Source organism: Orbicella faveolata, unplaced genomic scaffold, assembly GCF_042242905.1.
Source record: "Orbicella faveolata isolate gen_17 unplaced genomic scaffold, um_ofav_v1 contig_25, whole genome shotgun sequence".
Taxonomy (NCBI): domain Eukaryota; kingdom Metazoa; phylum Cnidaria; class Anthozoa; order Scleractinia; family Merulinidae; genus Orbicella; species Orbicella faveolata.
In genome coordinates this window covers 28,419,817-28,435,462 of record NW_028301553.1, presented here as the reverse complement: position 1 = coordinate 28,435,462, position 15,646 = coordinate 28,419,817, and the positions used below count along the sequence as shown (strand labels likewise).

The 15,646-nt window shown below is 38.8% G+C and overlaps 1 protein-coding gene and 1 long non-coding RNA gene across 3 annotated transcripts; one reads left to right on the top strand and one right to left on the bottom strand.

Moving 5' to 3' along the window:
• The first annotated feature begins 773 nt into the window (after window positions 1-773).
• Window positions 774-15,516, top strand: LOC110041451 (neural cell adhesion molecule 2-like). Its single transcript, XM_089293466.1, has 10 exons — window positions 774-1,037; window positions 6,002-6,271; window positions 6,518-6,787; window positions 7,712-8,011; window positions 8,891-9,030; window positions 9,897-10,041; window positions 11,241-11,507; window positions 11,896-12,165; window positions 13,277-13,579; window positions 14,163-15,516. The coding sequence occupies exons 1-10, from the start codon at window positions 980-982 to the stop codon at window positions 14,237-14,239; spliced, it is 2,100 nt and encodes a 699-aa protein (XP_089149592.1). The 5' UTR covers window positions 774-979; the 3' UTR covers window positions 14,240-15,516.
• Window positions 12,661-13,328, bottom strand: LOC149109772 (uncharacterized). Of its 2 annotated transcripts, none has more exons than XR_016208390.1 (2): window positions 13,194-13,328; window positions 12,661-12,932 (listed from the first exon to the last, which is right to left on the bottom strand). It is a non-coding gene; the product is annotated as an uncharacterized LOC149109772 (long non-coding RNA). The 2 variants fall into 2 exon arrangements; XR_016208389.1 differs by having other exon boundaries at window positions 13,189-13,323.
• Window positions 15,517-15,646: the final 130 nt, after the last annotated feature.

The following is a 15,646-nucleotide window of genomic DNA, read 5'->3' as shown; positions in this document are numbered from 1 at the left end:
AACGGGATCTCGCATGACGCACACACTGTTTGCAAACAAAACAGGTCGAATCCCAAACAAAATTTTCTCATTTCCCTTCTGAAGCAGAAAGTACGCTTAGTCCAGCTCATCATTACAAATCTTCGCGAATACCTCTTGTTCCATAGCGGGTTTTATTGGGGCTTGTTTTCACACCTCAAGATTAATTTCACGTCAAGGAAATGAAATGCATTCAGACAAAAAGACGATATAATTAAAATCATTTTCATTGTTTATGCAATTTCCAGGAACTAGAGGTGCTTGGCGCGCCCGTGACATTCCAGCATCGCAGCGCGCAGAAGAAAGCATCGACGATAAAGATAATCTTTGCTCTTTTACAATTGTCTTAATCCTGTCAAATCAGACATCGGCCGACGTAAACATCACGATAACTTGAACTGTTCAAAATCCTCACAGGGGCCACTCATCCATTTTCAAACCTGGCTTTCCCAGTTGGAAACAATATTTAGCTATTAACTTTGACATGTGTGTTCCGATCTGGCTAAATATTTACTGTCGACACTAAAAGCATTTGAGAGCAACGCATATAAAATCGATTGAACCGTTCGGAGATTGAATTAGCGGTCATTAATTTGAAATTCGGCATTGTCTCTGTACCTAGTTTTTCCTCGCGATTGTGCGAAAACTAAACTCGGAAATCATCGCATGTGATTTGCTTCTGTCGATCTTTTCCCAGTGACAGCTGACAATAATAACATCAGGCCCATTGTAACAGGAAGGGTTGTCATCATTTTATATACACATGGTAAACGAAAGTCGACACTCCTGAAGGGTCCGATTACAGCCGTCATTCCATCTTTAGTTGTATTCCAAGACGACGCCTTCCCTTCATAGTTACTAGAATTTAAACCAGTAACGCTGGGAGCTCCGAGATCTCGTATATTCATTACAGTTAAGACGTGGAGGAGATTGTCTACGCGTTGCCCGAGAAGAACCACAGATGTCTCGATTTTGTGTCGTCCTGATAGCCGCAATGGCGTTTCTTTGCGGTCAAGCAAGTGAGTATTCTTTAATTTTGTATACTGTGATCTTGCAGTGTTCTGCTTATGCAATTCGAAAGTGAAATGAATCCTCCACTGAAAAGGTCTCTCGTGATAATTGTGCGAGCGCTTAAGAATTGTTTTCAAGGGATAGACGGTGTGTATTTTCTGCTATGTGACGAGGATTTAGCAAAGGGCGGGAGATTTTGGATTAATATGTTTGCACGTAGATTCCTTTGATGGTGATTCGTCAAACGACCTTGTCTAGTTGTTTTCGCCGTTCATATTCCAGCAAGAGTAGAGAGTGTATATTTTGGCCGAACTGCAGTGGTTTTGCGACCGTTACGGCAGACTTAAACTTCGTGAACGCCCAAAGAGTTTCACCTTAAGGGGTTAGAATAACGCGGCGCTCATACACTTCCTTGAGCTTTGTTGTTCGATCTGCGATCGTCTGTTTTTCTTTTTTTCTTTCGAACGTTTAAGATTTTTCTTAATTCCTCTCTTGAGATGAGAAACTCCTTTACCTAAACAGAAAATCTCATCGAGTATATAGCATTTTACAAACTGACGCCGTTATAAGCGCAGCGAAGTGCGTTTTATCGCAAACGTTGTAAAGAAGTGTTATGTTACACCGCGGAACGCGTGCGAGAGAATAGGGTTGTTCCATTCTTGTTTCAGTTTTGTAAACCGCACGTAAAATATGAAGACTCAGTTACAGTTGAAATTCGTCTTGCTTATTCTGTTTTCAACTAAAAGCATTGTTTGCTGTAGGCTTGCCATGTCATCACAGTCGACGGACATTTTGTCATGCTACAAATATTTCACACCATAAAGCAACATTTCTTTGTTAGATCTTGTGTGTTTAGAAGAAAAAATTATAAATTCAGACTAGCGTTTGCTTCTCGTTAGAAATTGTTTTTGCTTTAACAAGGCTTTAATTGAGATTCTGAAGGCTAGAAGTGGCTCTTTTTTGCGCATTTCCCCTTCGTAGGCTGGAAAACATGTCTTGACTCGATCGCTCTCCGGAGGTAAAGTCCGTAGATGCGCAGTGGAAGTTATTTCACCTTTGAGCCGAGCTCTTTTAGGCGAAAATATCATGCTTTTACTGTATTCAGTGTAAATGGGAGTCTTGCGTTTTACTTCAGTGGAAACACTCCAAACCAATGCAGTATTTCCAATCAACTCATTGAACGCTAGCGTAAATATGTCTGTGATAGTATTCCTTTGAAAGTCAAAACAAGAAGTTTACATTTTTCAAAAGGCTTCCCATTTTAAGAAAGTTCTCTTCGTGTTTTTCTGTTTGCGCTCCATTTAAAATAAAGCATCCCGGTTAAATATTTGCACTGAAGGCTTTTAGCTTGGGGCAAACGTGACCAGAGAAAATGCGGTTGTTTTTGTTTCCGCAGTAGCTATTGTTAGGTCTTGCATCACATAATTGGAATACCATTTCGCTGGAGTTAGAGAATTTCATTTTGTACTTGTAGAAGAAACAGCGTTATAAATTAACAGTAATTCTCATGTGAGGAGCGTTTCTGCAGCCGAAAAAAACAGTTCCTAATTTTTTTCAAATTTTGCCTTTATAAAACATTCACAACAGATAAGCTGTGTTGATCGGCTGTGCTCTTGTAATAAGGATGATGCTTCGAATTATTAAGCCAAAGCACGTCATTGTAAAGTGACACGGGAATACCTCAGCGTTGTAGTTGTGCGAATCCGCACGGCTGAACTGTTAAACAATCATTACTTCGAATTCCTTATCGTAAACGCTGACATATTTATCCCGTCGTGTAAAGGATTACTCTTAGTTCGCTGTATTTTACTCCTGTGCAGATCAAAAAGGCAGCATTCGCAAACGTTTTGTAATGTAAATTTTTGCGACAGACGCATGTTTTAGGAAGATATATTCTGATGGCTTCCAGAGAGACCTGAAATCTACGAGTTTGTCGATTTCGTCCTAATGCAGCCACACTTGGAATGTCATCATCACTATTGTATCATCAAATTGAAACATGAATTTAAGAATTTTAAAAATGAGTTCATGGTTTTCTTCATTCAAGAGGAATGTTTTACATTGTTTACGTTTTCATGGGATCCTATAGTAGCTTTTAAACTTTTCTTTTGGGCCCTCTTTTTCCAAGAAGTTTTACATCCATGTTTGACGGCGGCATTTCCAATTCCTAAAATTGAGATAACAGTTGTTCCGTTTTTCTGTAACATAAAACGCGTTCACCTGCCCTTAACCCTTGATAACTTTACGTGTTTTTTTTTTTTTTTTTTTTTTTTTCGAGCAAGAAGGATATAAAATAAATTTATCAATATTATATTTTGTTGCAAAAATGGTGTCCCATCCCAGGTAAAATCTCTCCAGTATGATTCCTTTCTGTCTTGGAGCTCCCAAATTTAAACCAAGTACCCCAGCTGCTATATTGTAGTAAATACTGTGTGTTACAAACATTTTGCAGGGATTCCTGTTATGATCCACAATATTTTCCTGTTGAAAGGTTTTTTGGACAAAGAGTTTTCCTTTTAAAAGTTTGCTATCTAGCAAATACCATCCAAAGTGAGGTGGCCTTTACCAACCATGGACAAAGAAATAACTTGTTGACTTTATTTTCCTAAACGAACCCCTAATCGCAAGCTATAACTCAGATATATGAAGGTTTATGTAATGACTTGGCGATGACCTATCGGTTTTGTATGCTGCTGTTGTTGACTTACTTAATTGCTGCTTTATAGTAAAAGGGGAGAATTATTGACAATAGCAGAACAGAATAGGAAAGTGTACATAGGGTTTACACATTAAGTTTTCAATCAAGTTGTGGAAGCTGAAAGTGTTGTCTCTAGCTCAGAAGAAACTTGTCAAAAGAATATTTAGCTTGTCGGTCAAGATCAAAGTTTCAAGTTGGAACTGGTGTTTCAAAAGGTGATTTAAAATAAATTTGATGAAGCCTCTAGTAGCACCCACTATTGGTAGAAAAGGTCAAGTCTTTATTTTGCCAGGTTTCTTATACCGCTAAAGCTTATCCTGGTTTGTGTACTGTTAAGTGACCTGGAGCATTTCTTTTCTCCCTGGATATGATGCAAGCCTACCACAGGGCCACTCTCGAGCACTTAGAGAGAGGCACTGTGTTATGCCCAAGAACTCAACGCAGTAGCCTTAGTAATGATGTGTCACAGTATACAATCCATGCAAGTGACTGAAGTTGCCTTTAGTGGCTCTCTGAGGATATCGCTGTACACCAGCCAATTCTCATGCTTAGGGCTCGAGACTCATGCTGTCAGGTCAAAAACTTTGATCTCATGCCTACTCATATTTACAGACCAAAATCTTTGAAAGATTTTAGCCTTTACAGCTGTAACTTACAAACTTTCAAAAATATGTAAATGTGAACTCATGGAAGAAAAGAAAAGTCTATGTAAATGATGGTACACTTTCCCCAATTGTCCAATTTTCTGCATAACTGGATGTTCATTCCAAACACCATCACGAAAAATTTCTGGATGTCTTTGAATGTGATAGAGTCTTCTTCCAAAATCAAAACCTTACCAGGATAAAAATCTGACATCTGATATTCAGAAAAAAATGGCAGGTTTATGGTTTATTGCTGTCATAATTGAAACAATGAAAATGTGGATGACTGAAAGCACGTAAAATATATATCTAGGGCTGCTAATAAGGGCTGTAACCCCTTAACACCTGTCACAGCTGAGTATGGTATGGTTGATGGGCCACTTAGCACCTTTAGAGCAGTTTCTTTAGTCCTAGAGTTTCGGAGGATCAAATCTCATCAAGATAGAGGGCTTCTGTTGGGGGGGGGGGGGGGGGGGCATACCTGTTTCCTGTTTATTAATGCTGCTATTCTCTAAAATGTTTTGTCAAGATTCCAGTTAGTGTAGGTAGAGATATCCCTTTGTTAAGTGAAATGGATCCAAAAAAATCCCTGTTTCCATGGAATAAATGACCATGTTCTGTTGTTCTCCAAAAACCCTTGGGAGGTCCTCAATGTGTTATACCGAGCATCTCTTGTGCCAACCAGCTCTTGTAGCTGTGGGTCTCATGGCTTTGGTCAAAAACTTCAATTTTGCTCCTTAAATGATGCTTTGAGACCAAATTAGCTGAAACAATTTGAGCTATTACAGCCTCAAGGGCACACTTAAGAAAACTTTGAACATGATCGGCAATTTAACACAAGTTTGTGTAAATTATATTACACTTCTCCTGAGTATCTGATTTTTAAAGGAGATTAGGACTGGTTCTGTTAGGCACAAATACATCTTGGGGAAATGACTAACCAGAAAATGTTCAGAACATTTATTGAGGAAATGTTCAGAACATCCCTTAAAATCTTTGGACATTTTCAGATATGATTTGGTCTTCTTTGACAATCCTGGCTCACCCAGTCCAAATTTCATGTTGAACCTCTGAAAAAGAGGAAATTTAAAAAGTCTGTCCAATGGTTTCCATTTGAGATAAAAACTTAATGAAGGCAACTTATGGTAAAACCCCTTTGTTAGCTTTAATGTGCTACACAGTATCGTAAGGATTAATATCAAATCTATACTATCATGTTAGGCTTTCATTAGTGTCTGTTGGCATTTCGAAGTTATGTTCTTGATAGTCATACTGCTAACAGTAAAGGTGAAGTGTGCACACGAGCCAGGTGGCCCATTAGGCCAATGCTTATCTCCTGTTTCTGTAGCATGAAGTGACTAGGAGTTTTTCTACTCCCCCTTGGATGGGATGCTAGTCCATCCCAGGGTTGCTGCCCAGCATTACATTTTCTGGTACCCATTTATACACCTAGGTGGAGAGAGACACTGTGAGAGTAAAGTGTTTTGCCCAAGAATACAACAAAACACAATGTCCCTGTCCAGGGCTTGAACCTGGACCTCAAACCTCAAACCCCGACCCAAGCACACTCGCTATGAGGCCACCATGCCTTCCACACTGCTAACAACAAGTCCTTTATGAATTGTTCCAGGGGCGGATGTAAAACTATCATTACCTCTTGTACCTGCCAAAGTTGGAGCAACAGTGTCAGTTACGTGTACTGTGACTGGTGAGACTTTCCTTGGTTGGTTCAATCCAAGTGGAAGCAAAATAACTACTTCACCATCAGCTGATATTCGAGTTGAAAGTAGTGGAAATGAACACAAGCTTAAGTTTGTTGATGTTAAAGTGTCTTACGGAAGCAATAAATACGAGTGTCGTGGAAGCAGCAACAAAGAAACATTGATTGTACATGTCGCTTGTAAGTACAAAGTCTATATATACATAGTGTACCATTTGACGTGACAGTATGCTCAGATTTCTGTTGCGTTTTTTACACAATCTGTTCTGAGAAGCAAACAGTTTTCCAAGAGCAAAGCTTGAGGAAAAACTGTGAGCTTCAAGGAACAGGTAATGTCCAAAGACAAATATCCGGGCATATTTTTTAAGTCAAAAGTCAAATACTTTAATGCATTGTTTGTAACATGGCCTTCGTAATTTGTTTCAGTTAATATAGATCCGGTTGCCAAAACTCAGCACATCAGAATTGGAAATGTGGACACCATTAAGCTTGGCATTTCTGGCTATCCCAAACCAACATATACATGGAAGAAGGATGGTAAGGAGTTGAACCCTGCTTCTGATCGCCGCCTGAGTGTACTTGATGATGGCTCTTTGAAAATAGACAAGGTGGCAAAATCTGATCGAGGCAACTACACTTGTAAAGTTGAACAAAGTGGATTGGAGCAAGATGCTAAAATTGAGGTGTATGCTGTGGGTAAGTAAAAATCGCACATTTAAGTTATGAAATAGAGAATATTTTCAGTGTTTCTACCCAGTTATAAAAAAAGTTGAAGTCTAGAATAGATAGAATATAACAGATAGTTTAATTATTGAGTTTCAACAGTGGCAGTACGTTACTGAATTGTGTAGAAACTTTACAAAATATTAAATAACTTAAGAAACAATGCAAAGTGAAACCAAGAAATTAAAACAACTATTTACAGTGACTATATATACAAAACAATCATTCATCTTGTTCGTTTTACATGTGGGCAACTGAAATGGGCGTACACTGTGAAGGTTCTTAACACGCACGATTGGTGGGGGTAGGAGGGGGCATAGCTTGTGATCTTGATTGCTTATTATATGTCTGCAAAAAGCTTAGCTGATATAGCACGGCGGGGTTCTGCGAGGCTGATTAGGTTTTGCTGCTGACATAGCATCCCAGAGGACAACAAAGGAAAAATGATACTGAATGCGCTTTTCTGTAGAGATTTAAGCTCACCAGAGTGGTACTCAAAAAGGACATGGTAGAAGACTGCACATGCGTATTCCATAAAAGGGTGGATGCAGGTGGTATAGAATGTTGTAAGGTCTTTGGTCATAATGTTAGCCCTTTTCAGTTGTCTAAGAAAGTACAGTTTGGGAGAAAGAGAAATAATGTTGGAAAATGAGCTGCTGTTGAGTGCTTTTACAGCTTTTTGAAGGAAAAAAAAAACATTAAGAATCATTTATATATTTTGGTTATCAAAATTGTGAATTTACTTTGTGTTGTCATTATTACATCAACAGCTTGTGCTAGTTCTGTGTTTCTTTCAAATTGAAGGACAACTGTATTATTGCACACTTTCTACCAGGATGATTTCTAGATAGACATGATTTCTTGAACTCATGAGAATAATGCACTTTTGCCTCTTAGAGCTGCCAAAGATCAACCCATTCTCCGTGCCAAGGAGGTATTTAACTCAGGGCTATCCAGCCTCCTTCATATGCAAGGCGACTGGTGTTCCTACTCCCCAATGCAAATGGCTCTCCCCAGATGGAAACCAAATTAATACAATTGGCAATGTTCAAGTCAGTGGGTGTAATCTGACCTTTACATCTGTGGACGTGTCATTTACTAAAGGCAAATACACCTGCGTGGCTTTCATCAAGATTGAGGAAACTGGAGAGGAGATTGGTCAAGCCAGTGCTGTAGTGGAGGTGGTTGATGTGTTTGGTGAGGATCATGTCATGGATAAAGATTTTGAATTTAGGATTTGATATTAATATTTTGTGGACTAGTGGTGTGCTGGTGCAATAAACAGCAGTAGCAGTGTGTCCATAGGAATAAGGGCCAGATGAGTTCGGGTATTTCAATCAGTTAATTTAGTGTCCTCCTTCCGGCTGGTGATACCAGGAAAAATCCACCCCAGCCTCCCAACAGATAGTATTCTGGAAATTCTCATGGGAGGGGGAGTCAAGTACCCTGGGAATCCAGGTTGGGAGGGGGGTAGGGGTGAGTGGGTCTGGAGTGAAAATTGTTAAATTTTAAGGCGAGTTATACATGTATGGCAAACCCAACTGATCGATTTGTATCTTACATTGAAAGCATCGTTGGTTATTTAGGATTTAGAATGTTACTGTAGGCATCATCTTCGAAATTAAATCAAAATTCTTGCACTGAAATTGTTATAAAGGCTGTGTTATTTGAATTTTGAAAAATGGTCACAAGTTAATCATGGAATTGAAGTGACCTTCAACATTAAAACCATTTGATTGGTCAATGCCAGTCATGTTTATCTATGACTGAGTTTCGAATCATGTTTTTCTTACAGTATTGAAAGCATTCCAAAATGTCATCAAAAGTGCCAATTTTTGTCAAAAAAAAAAAAAAAAAAACACACACACACACACACACACACAAAAGAAAAACATAAGCAATATTTGATAATTCTACATGTAGTTAGAATTCAGCTGCAATTGCCAGCCATTAGACTTCTTCGAACGCCCATGTCAAAATCGTCAAGATTAACTCCATTGGATGCTATTACAGCAGTTTCTTAAATGGATATCACTTGTACATATTTTGTGTAATTGTTTTAATTTTGTATTTCAGTTGCACCAAAGATTGTTACACAAGGCATTCCTGTATCGTTAAAGAGAGGGGACAACTACAAATTAAAGTGTGAAGCAACTGGCAATCCTCTCCCAGATGTGGCATGGAGACGAAATGGGGCTATAGACCCTCGACAGCAGGTAAGGAAACTAGAAAGTAACCAAATTGTTTCTTTACAGGAGATCTAGAGTGTACAGTGTAAAGTCTAAGGAAATTCTCAACTGCGTGATTTACAACTCTGCCATGGAGACCGGCCAGCATAATTTATGAATTTAAGAAAATATGTGCACTGATTGGTTAAAAATCGTGTTTCTATGAAGCAATTAGATTATGAGCCTAAGATTTCTATCACGTGATTGTTGACTCGGGTTGCGCCCTTGTCAACTATCACGCATAGAAATCAAGAGTGAGTAACCTAATTGTTTTAGTATAAATCTATTAGTCGTTCAAAACTTTCATCCAAATCCTCTTTACAGACACTTCAAAAACACAAAGAAGCGGCCCCCAGCGCACTCTGCTGTGCTACTCACTATCTATCACAGAATAGAACGTGACTAGCGTAGCCAATCAGAGGGCAGCATTCGTCCTAGAATGCTAGTAGATTTATACTAAAACTCAATAGAAACACAGAACTAGCACGAGCTGTCGATATAATGATGGCACAAGCAAAGAGAATTTTACATTTTGATAATCATAGTTAACAAGTTGTTTTCCTTTTTTTTGTCGTGGTTTTTTCTAAAAGAAATAGGAAACATGTTCTCCATGTTTCTATCAAGTTATAGAAACACTTTGGGAGAACTCGAAAAAGCTGTGGAAACACTCACCTATGGCTCGTGTTCCCATAGCCTTTCTCATTCTCTCAAACTTCCACTCGTATGTCTATAACTCGTTAGAAACACAGTACACTTGTTCTATTTCTTATATGGCAGCTTAAATAGTCAATCTCTGCTAATGAGGCTTTCTGCATATTGAAGGTCAGACATTTTGTTCTGTTTTCTTTCTCCAGCAAACTAAAGGACAAAGCATAATTGAGTTCAAAAACATCCAAGTGCAGGATGGTGGAGAGTACATTTGTGAAGCGAGCAACACTGCTGTTGATAGCCAAGGAAATACCATTGTGAAGAATTTGTCGATACCCATTAACATTGAATGTAAGGGGATAAATCCTTTTTTTCTTTTCACATAAAGCTATCTTATGGTACAGCTCAACCCTTGCTTGAGATGAGAATCTTGCATTGTGAGGCGAGAGCTTTAAAATCTCTACATGTATTTTACCTCTGAGCATTGCTTATTTAATATCCACTCTTCCAAGGAAGGTCATGACAACTTTTGATGGAAAGGGAGTCTCAAAAGCCAACATTTTCTTATGACTGGAATTTTGGAAACTGGTTTTCAAGTCACAGATTTAGGAATGGGGAGAGAGAGAAAAGAGACAGGTCAAATCGGGAAGTGTTAACCAAAGCAAAGAAATGGAAATTGTTACGTTTCACTGTACTGCTCAAATTTGAACCTGGACTGAAAACTATTTAATTAAGTCTAAGATGTTTTCTTGTCCCACGGTTACAACATAAAAATTGTTTCTATTTATTTTAATAATAAAGAACTTGCTACATATTCGTGATTTTTCATTGTTTAATGAAATGCAGACTGCATGTTACATTATTAGAAACCTAGTGACAAACCTGGCACCCTAAGAGTCTCTTCGCAGCTCATTTAAGAGCACCCGATTGGTAACTGGGGGGTCTTGGTTTTGAATCTCAGTTAAAGAATCAGATTCTGTCTGTTTTCTTTGGCAGATTTTTTCTTTGTGGCATGATGATTGTCATATTTCACAATTATCATTTTGTTTGTTAATGTTAATGTGGAGGCGCGGTGGCCTCATGGTTAGTGTGCTCGACTCACATCGAGCAGTTCGGGTTCAAACCCTGGCTGAGGACATTGTGTTGTGTTCTTGGGCAAGACACTTTCCTCTCACAGTGCTTCTCTCCACCCAGATGTATAAATGGGTACTGGTGAATTTAATACTGCAGGTAACCCTGCGATGGACTAGCATCCCATCCAGGGGGGAGTAGAAATATTCCTAGTCGCTTCATGCTACAGAAGTAAGTTCTAGCCGGATGGGCCTCTTGGCTTGTATCCAGACTTAAACTTTTACCTACCTTGTTACAGTAATAGTACTGGGGACTGGATGGTAGTAACATAGTAATCAATATTCCAAACATATTTCATGAGTAGTCACTACTCTGTGACTATTTACTTTCCAACCATGGTAGCAATATGAAGAGTGTGTTGTTCTCTGGTGAAAAAAAATTTTCAAGTGTGTTTAAAAAATGGCATTTTTCATTTTTAGCAAAACCTTTCATCATTGGGCTGGCCTCACCCAGAGAAGTGTATTCTTATTTGGGCAACAGTGATCCAACATGGGTGCGATGCAAGTTTGGTGGTTATCCAGAACCATTTGTTACTATGCGATTTAAAAAAAAGCTCATGTCCAATGCTTCAATAGTTGCTGAAAAGAAGCTCTTCACAAATGCCTTGAAGAACTTTGGTGTGTACAAATGCCATGCACAAAATAAATTTGGAACCACAAACTATTCCATTGAACTCAAGTTAGCAGGTGAGAAGGATTCCTTGTTTCCAGTCAGTGACCAATTTTGGAGGCTGAAAATTGTTTGAACAATTGATGTGTAATTGAATGTGACACCTATAGAGAACACTTCCTTGAATGTTCTCGTGCAGTGTTTTGCTTTTTGCTTCAGACAGTGAGTGTTGAATTGGGTTCTTGAATACTTAAAGGAAAATTTGCCCAATAACACTCATTTCATCAATCACTGTGTGAACTGAACTGAATTCGTTTTTAAAACTGTTTTAATTCAGCTTTGCACATTCTCTTTTTGGTCAATGAAATGGGGCCAATGTGTGGAGGGTGATTTGATGTAAGGAGGTGTTAGGTGGAGTAATAATTCTTTTAATGTTTTTTTGTTTGTTTGTTTTGCTATTTTCAGAAGCACCAAGTAAGATTGAAAATCTTAAAGCCACACCCAGCTGTAAGAGTATCAAACTCAAATGGGAGCGGCCAAAACAAGATGGAGGCATGCCCATCAACAAGTATGTCTTGACTTATTCAAGCACTACTCTGAACATCGATGGAGATGAAACATCGTACATTATCACTGATCTAGAACATAACACTGAATACAGCATCTCACTGAGAGCCACTTCCAAGGCCGAATGGGGCCCCCCAGTCCGTGTAAACGAAAAGACTAAAGAACACTGTGAGTTTTAGAATAACTGACCATAATTATGCCATTCACATTGTCTTTGTTTCTAACTACTGTAGCTGTCAGTGGAAAACAGTAGCCTGAGAAACCAGGCTTATCTTTGTATGTGTTAGTCTGGCCCTGGTTGAGTGGCATCTGCAACCAGGTCACTTGCACCCCTTAAAAAAATCTTACTGTTGTGAATTCCCTCTTGAAGGTCAGTGCTAGTGGTTCAGTGGTCTGAGCAAACATCATGGAATGCCTGGGACATTTTCATATTACCCTTCTCGGTGTTGTCCAAAACCTAGCATTTCTTGTGGGAAATATTGGAAATAACAATTCCTAGAATTTTGATTTGATGATGTTGTCAGGGTACATGCCCCCCGCCCTCTCTGCCAGTGCTTGGCAGTTGTATTCACCTATGCAGCCTTTTACCTCAAAACAAATACTTAGAAAGTTGAAAAAAAAAAAAAGAAAAAAAAAAAAAACGAACAAAAAAACCCACAAAGAGAGACTTACATGTGTTTGCTTATTAATGTCAAAAATTTTAGGATTAGATCTTCTCTACGGTTAACTTTTGAAATAAGCCATAGGGCATGCTACAGCAACAGTTGAAAGCTTCTAAATGGTCTTCAACTGGCTCGTGATTTTGTAAGGTGTCAAAGTCACATGTGATAAACAGTACCTCATGAAAGTGGTCACACAGACTACAGTTTCATCCATAGTGTCAACATCTGGAACCTCCTTAGTAATCTTATTAAGACTTGAGCTTATAAGCTGACCTGCAGTAATAGATTGTAAACAAAACAGCGTTGATCAAAGTACTGAAAGTTAAAATGTTATGGAAACGTTATTCACTTACTAAGTAAGGTAAAGTTTTCATTTGTCATTGGTCAAAATGGTCATTGAAGAGTTATTTTAGAAAGGTGAAGTATTTAGGTCTTAAACCAATGTTCGGAAGTTGTCTTGCATAATTTTCGACTTTAACTCGCAATTGGCTGTTTAGCATTAATCCAAGTTCAATTTACTTGTACTCACATTACCATATAAAGAAGCGTTCCTTTCGTTGATGTAGAAGTTGCAGTCGAAGCATTAAAGTAGCCGTCATTTTTTCTTTTCTTTGTAGGTGCACCCGGGCGACCAGTCATCTACTCGCCTGCGTCCACTCTGCTAACCAAAGACAGCTTCACGCTGAAGTGGCGGCGCCCTGAGGAGACTGGAGGCGATGATGATGTCACTTACACCGTGCGATACCGCGTGGAGAAAGATAACAAGAAAGGCCCGTGGATAACATACACTACAAAAGGACTAGAGTATGACTTCAGCGATCTGGACAACAAAGTCCAGTACAAGTTTGAGGTGATCGCCACAAACAAAGGAGGAGAAAGCTTGCCTGGAGAGAGATACATCCAGACAAACTTCCCAGGAGGTAATTTAAACGAAAGGACTTAATAATTTACGGCATATTTAGATGCCCGAGTGCCAGATTTGGTGAAAATTTCGCAAGGAAGAACTGATGGATGAAAAATTGTGTTCCGCTTCTTCAGTTGCTTTCCAGTATGTCACTTGCCCAAAAATGCGGACGATTTTAATTTTGGACAAAAAAAGTGTCCGAAAATAAAACATTCCGAAAATTTAAGCGTCCGAAATATTTACAAAACAGAATAAATTTTTTAAGTAGCTATCAAGCTCTTATTTCCTTTACGAGGAGAACCCGTAAATTACCGTCTCCGAAATTTATCCGAAATGCGATTAAGTGTCCAATAATTACACGTCCGAAATTTTACTAGAAACGTCCGAAAATTTTTGTAAGTAATGTAGTCCCCTTTTTGCTTAGTCCGTATAGCGTGGCTTGAAAATAACTGAAAAAAGAGCGAAGCATCCAGAGGCTTTCGCTTCTTACGCTTTTTTTCAGCCACGCTCGACGGAGAACTCGAAAGAGGGACTGCTCGTAGTCTAAGTGTATTTTTTAATTTTTTTTGCGTTTCTAACTTGTGCATCTTGTTTTGCAGAACGCAGTTTAGAGTCCCGCCTCCTGTCCAGTGTCGTTCTAACCCTTTTTGCTGGAGGGTTTCTCCTGCTGCTTTGACATCATGAACGCTGAATGCAAACAAACGCTTCATCGCAAGAGACGTTCCGCAAGGACATTTGAACGAAATAGATTTTGTAATACATTTATTATAAGAGACATTGAGGGCGCACTGATTTATACAACTACCATACTTGAACCCAATATTACGCTGAATTTTAGGCTTTCGGGCCTGTCAGGTACCTTTTTCGAACCGAATCTGAGTCCGCAGTTGTCGTTTCTGGTCAGTGAAATTGCTAGGAAACCACTGACTTCTTTTCTGGCCAATCTAACGCGTGAATATTTGCATAACTGGCCGAGTTTGATTTGATGATAGGTCAAGGTTCCCCCGTTTGAAATGGTACTAGCTCCTTAAACAGAACTCGTCCAACTTAATTCGAGTAAATTTAATGCTAGTTTTCCTTAGTGTGATGAAATAATATATAATCATGTCAACGTTAAGCGCGTGGTTTTCCATCCATTGTTGGTGCACTTGGAACTTTTTAAACGTAACGTTCTTGCCGTATTTAATAGGGCATTCCTCAAGAGTGTGACGTACATGCAGCAAACAATTGATACGTGTCACGCACTGTCACATTGCGTGACGTCCAATTGACGGATGCGAAGGATGTTTTCAAGGTGGAGACTTCCTATTTTCTCGTTGCGTGAAACTGGGGTGGTGATTTTCCTGTTTTCGATGTAGGGAGCAAATTTGATGTCTATAAACATGAATACTGTGACACACAAACATGAAATGATTGATAATTTTCGTATTCTGTGGATACAGAAGACGTTTTGTAAGAGTGTTAGGTTTTATAAAGCTGTGTTAGCCTTTCAGCGTGTCACCTCTCCCCACATTGTGGAGGAGTTTTGTTTAGCATATTATAGTAACCTACCTTGAAGATGTAATGTTGTCTTAGTTTAAGTAAGGCTAATTAAGTAAATAAATAAATAGAGTTCTGTAAACAGGGTCGGTTAATTTTAAAATCAGTCCTAGGGCTTTAATGATGAACAAGCCATGTTTTGAAAATTCTCCCTCCGAAAGCGATCAAGACCATTGTTATACAGAGTGAAGAATGCGTGACGACGAAAAAAGAACTTAGGGTTAGTTTTCAGATTTTTTTTACATACACCAGTTTCTTTGGTGTTACACATTAGTAATAAAAGATTACTTTCATGTTTAAGTTGCTTTAAACGCTGCTTAAATTTTACTTGTCAAATAACATGTATAGATACAATGCAAGACATGGTAATTTCTCTGTAGCAAAGGAATATAATAAAATAGTCCTGGTTAATGAGTGTCTTGTTTGTTCGTCTCATCTTTTGTTTCCGCGAAGGGATCGCAGACCTTCGTGAATCAACTTTTCGCACAGAGTCGCGCAATTTTGGAAATAAACGATTGCGTGACAATCGATAAGGCCATCACAA

What these genes read in the sequence shown, in the direction of transcription:
- LOC110041451 (XM_089293466.1), top strand. Translation starts at nt 980, where the DNA reads ATGTCTCGATTTTGTGTCGTCCTGATAGCCGCAATGGCGTTTCTTTGC. An exon ending in GTTTCTTTGCGGTCAAGCAA is followed by an intron (nt 1,038 to 6,001) that starts GTGAGTATTCTT and finishes GAATTGTTCCAG; the next exon opens with GGGCGGATGTAAAACTATCA. An exon ending in CATTGAACTCAAGTTAGCAG is followed by an intron (nt 11,508 to 11,895) that starts GTGAGAAGGATT and finishes TGCTATTTTCAG; the next exon opens with AAGCACCAAGTAAGATTGAA.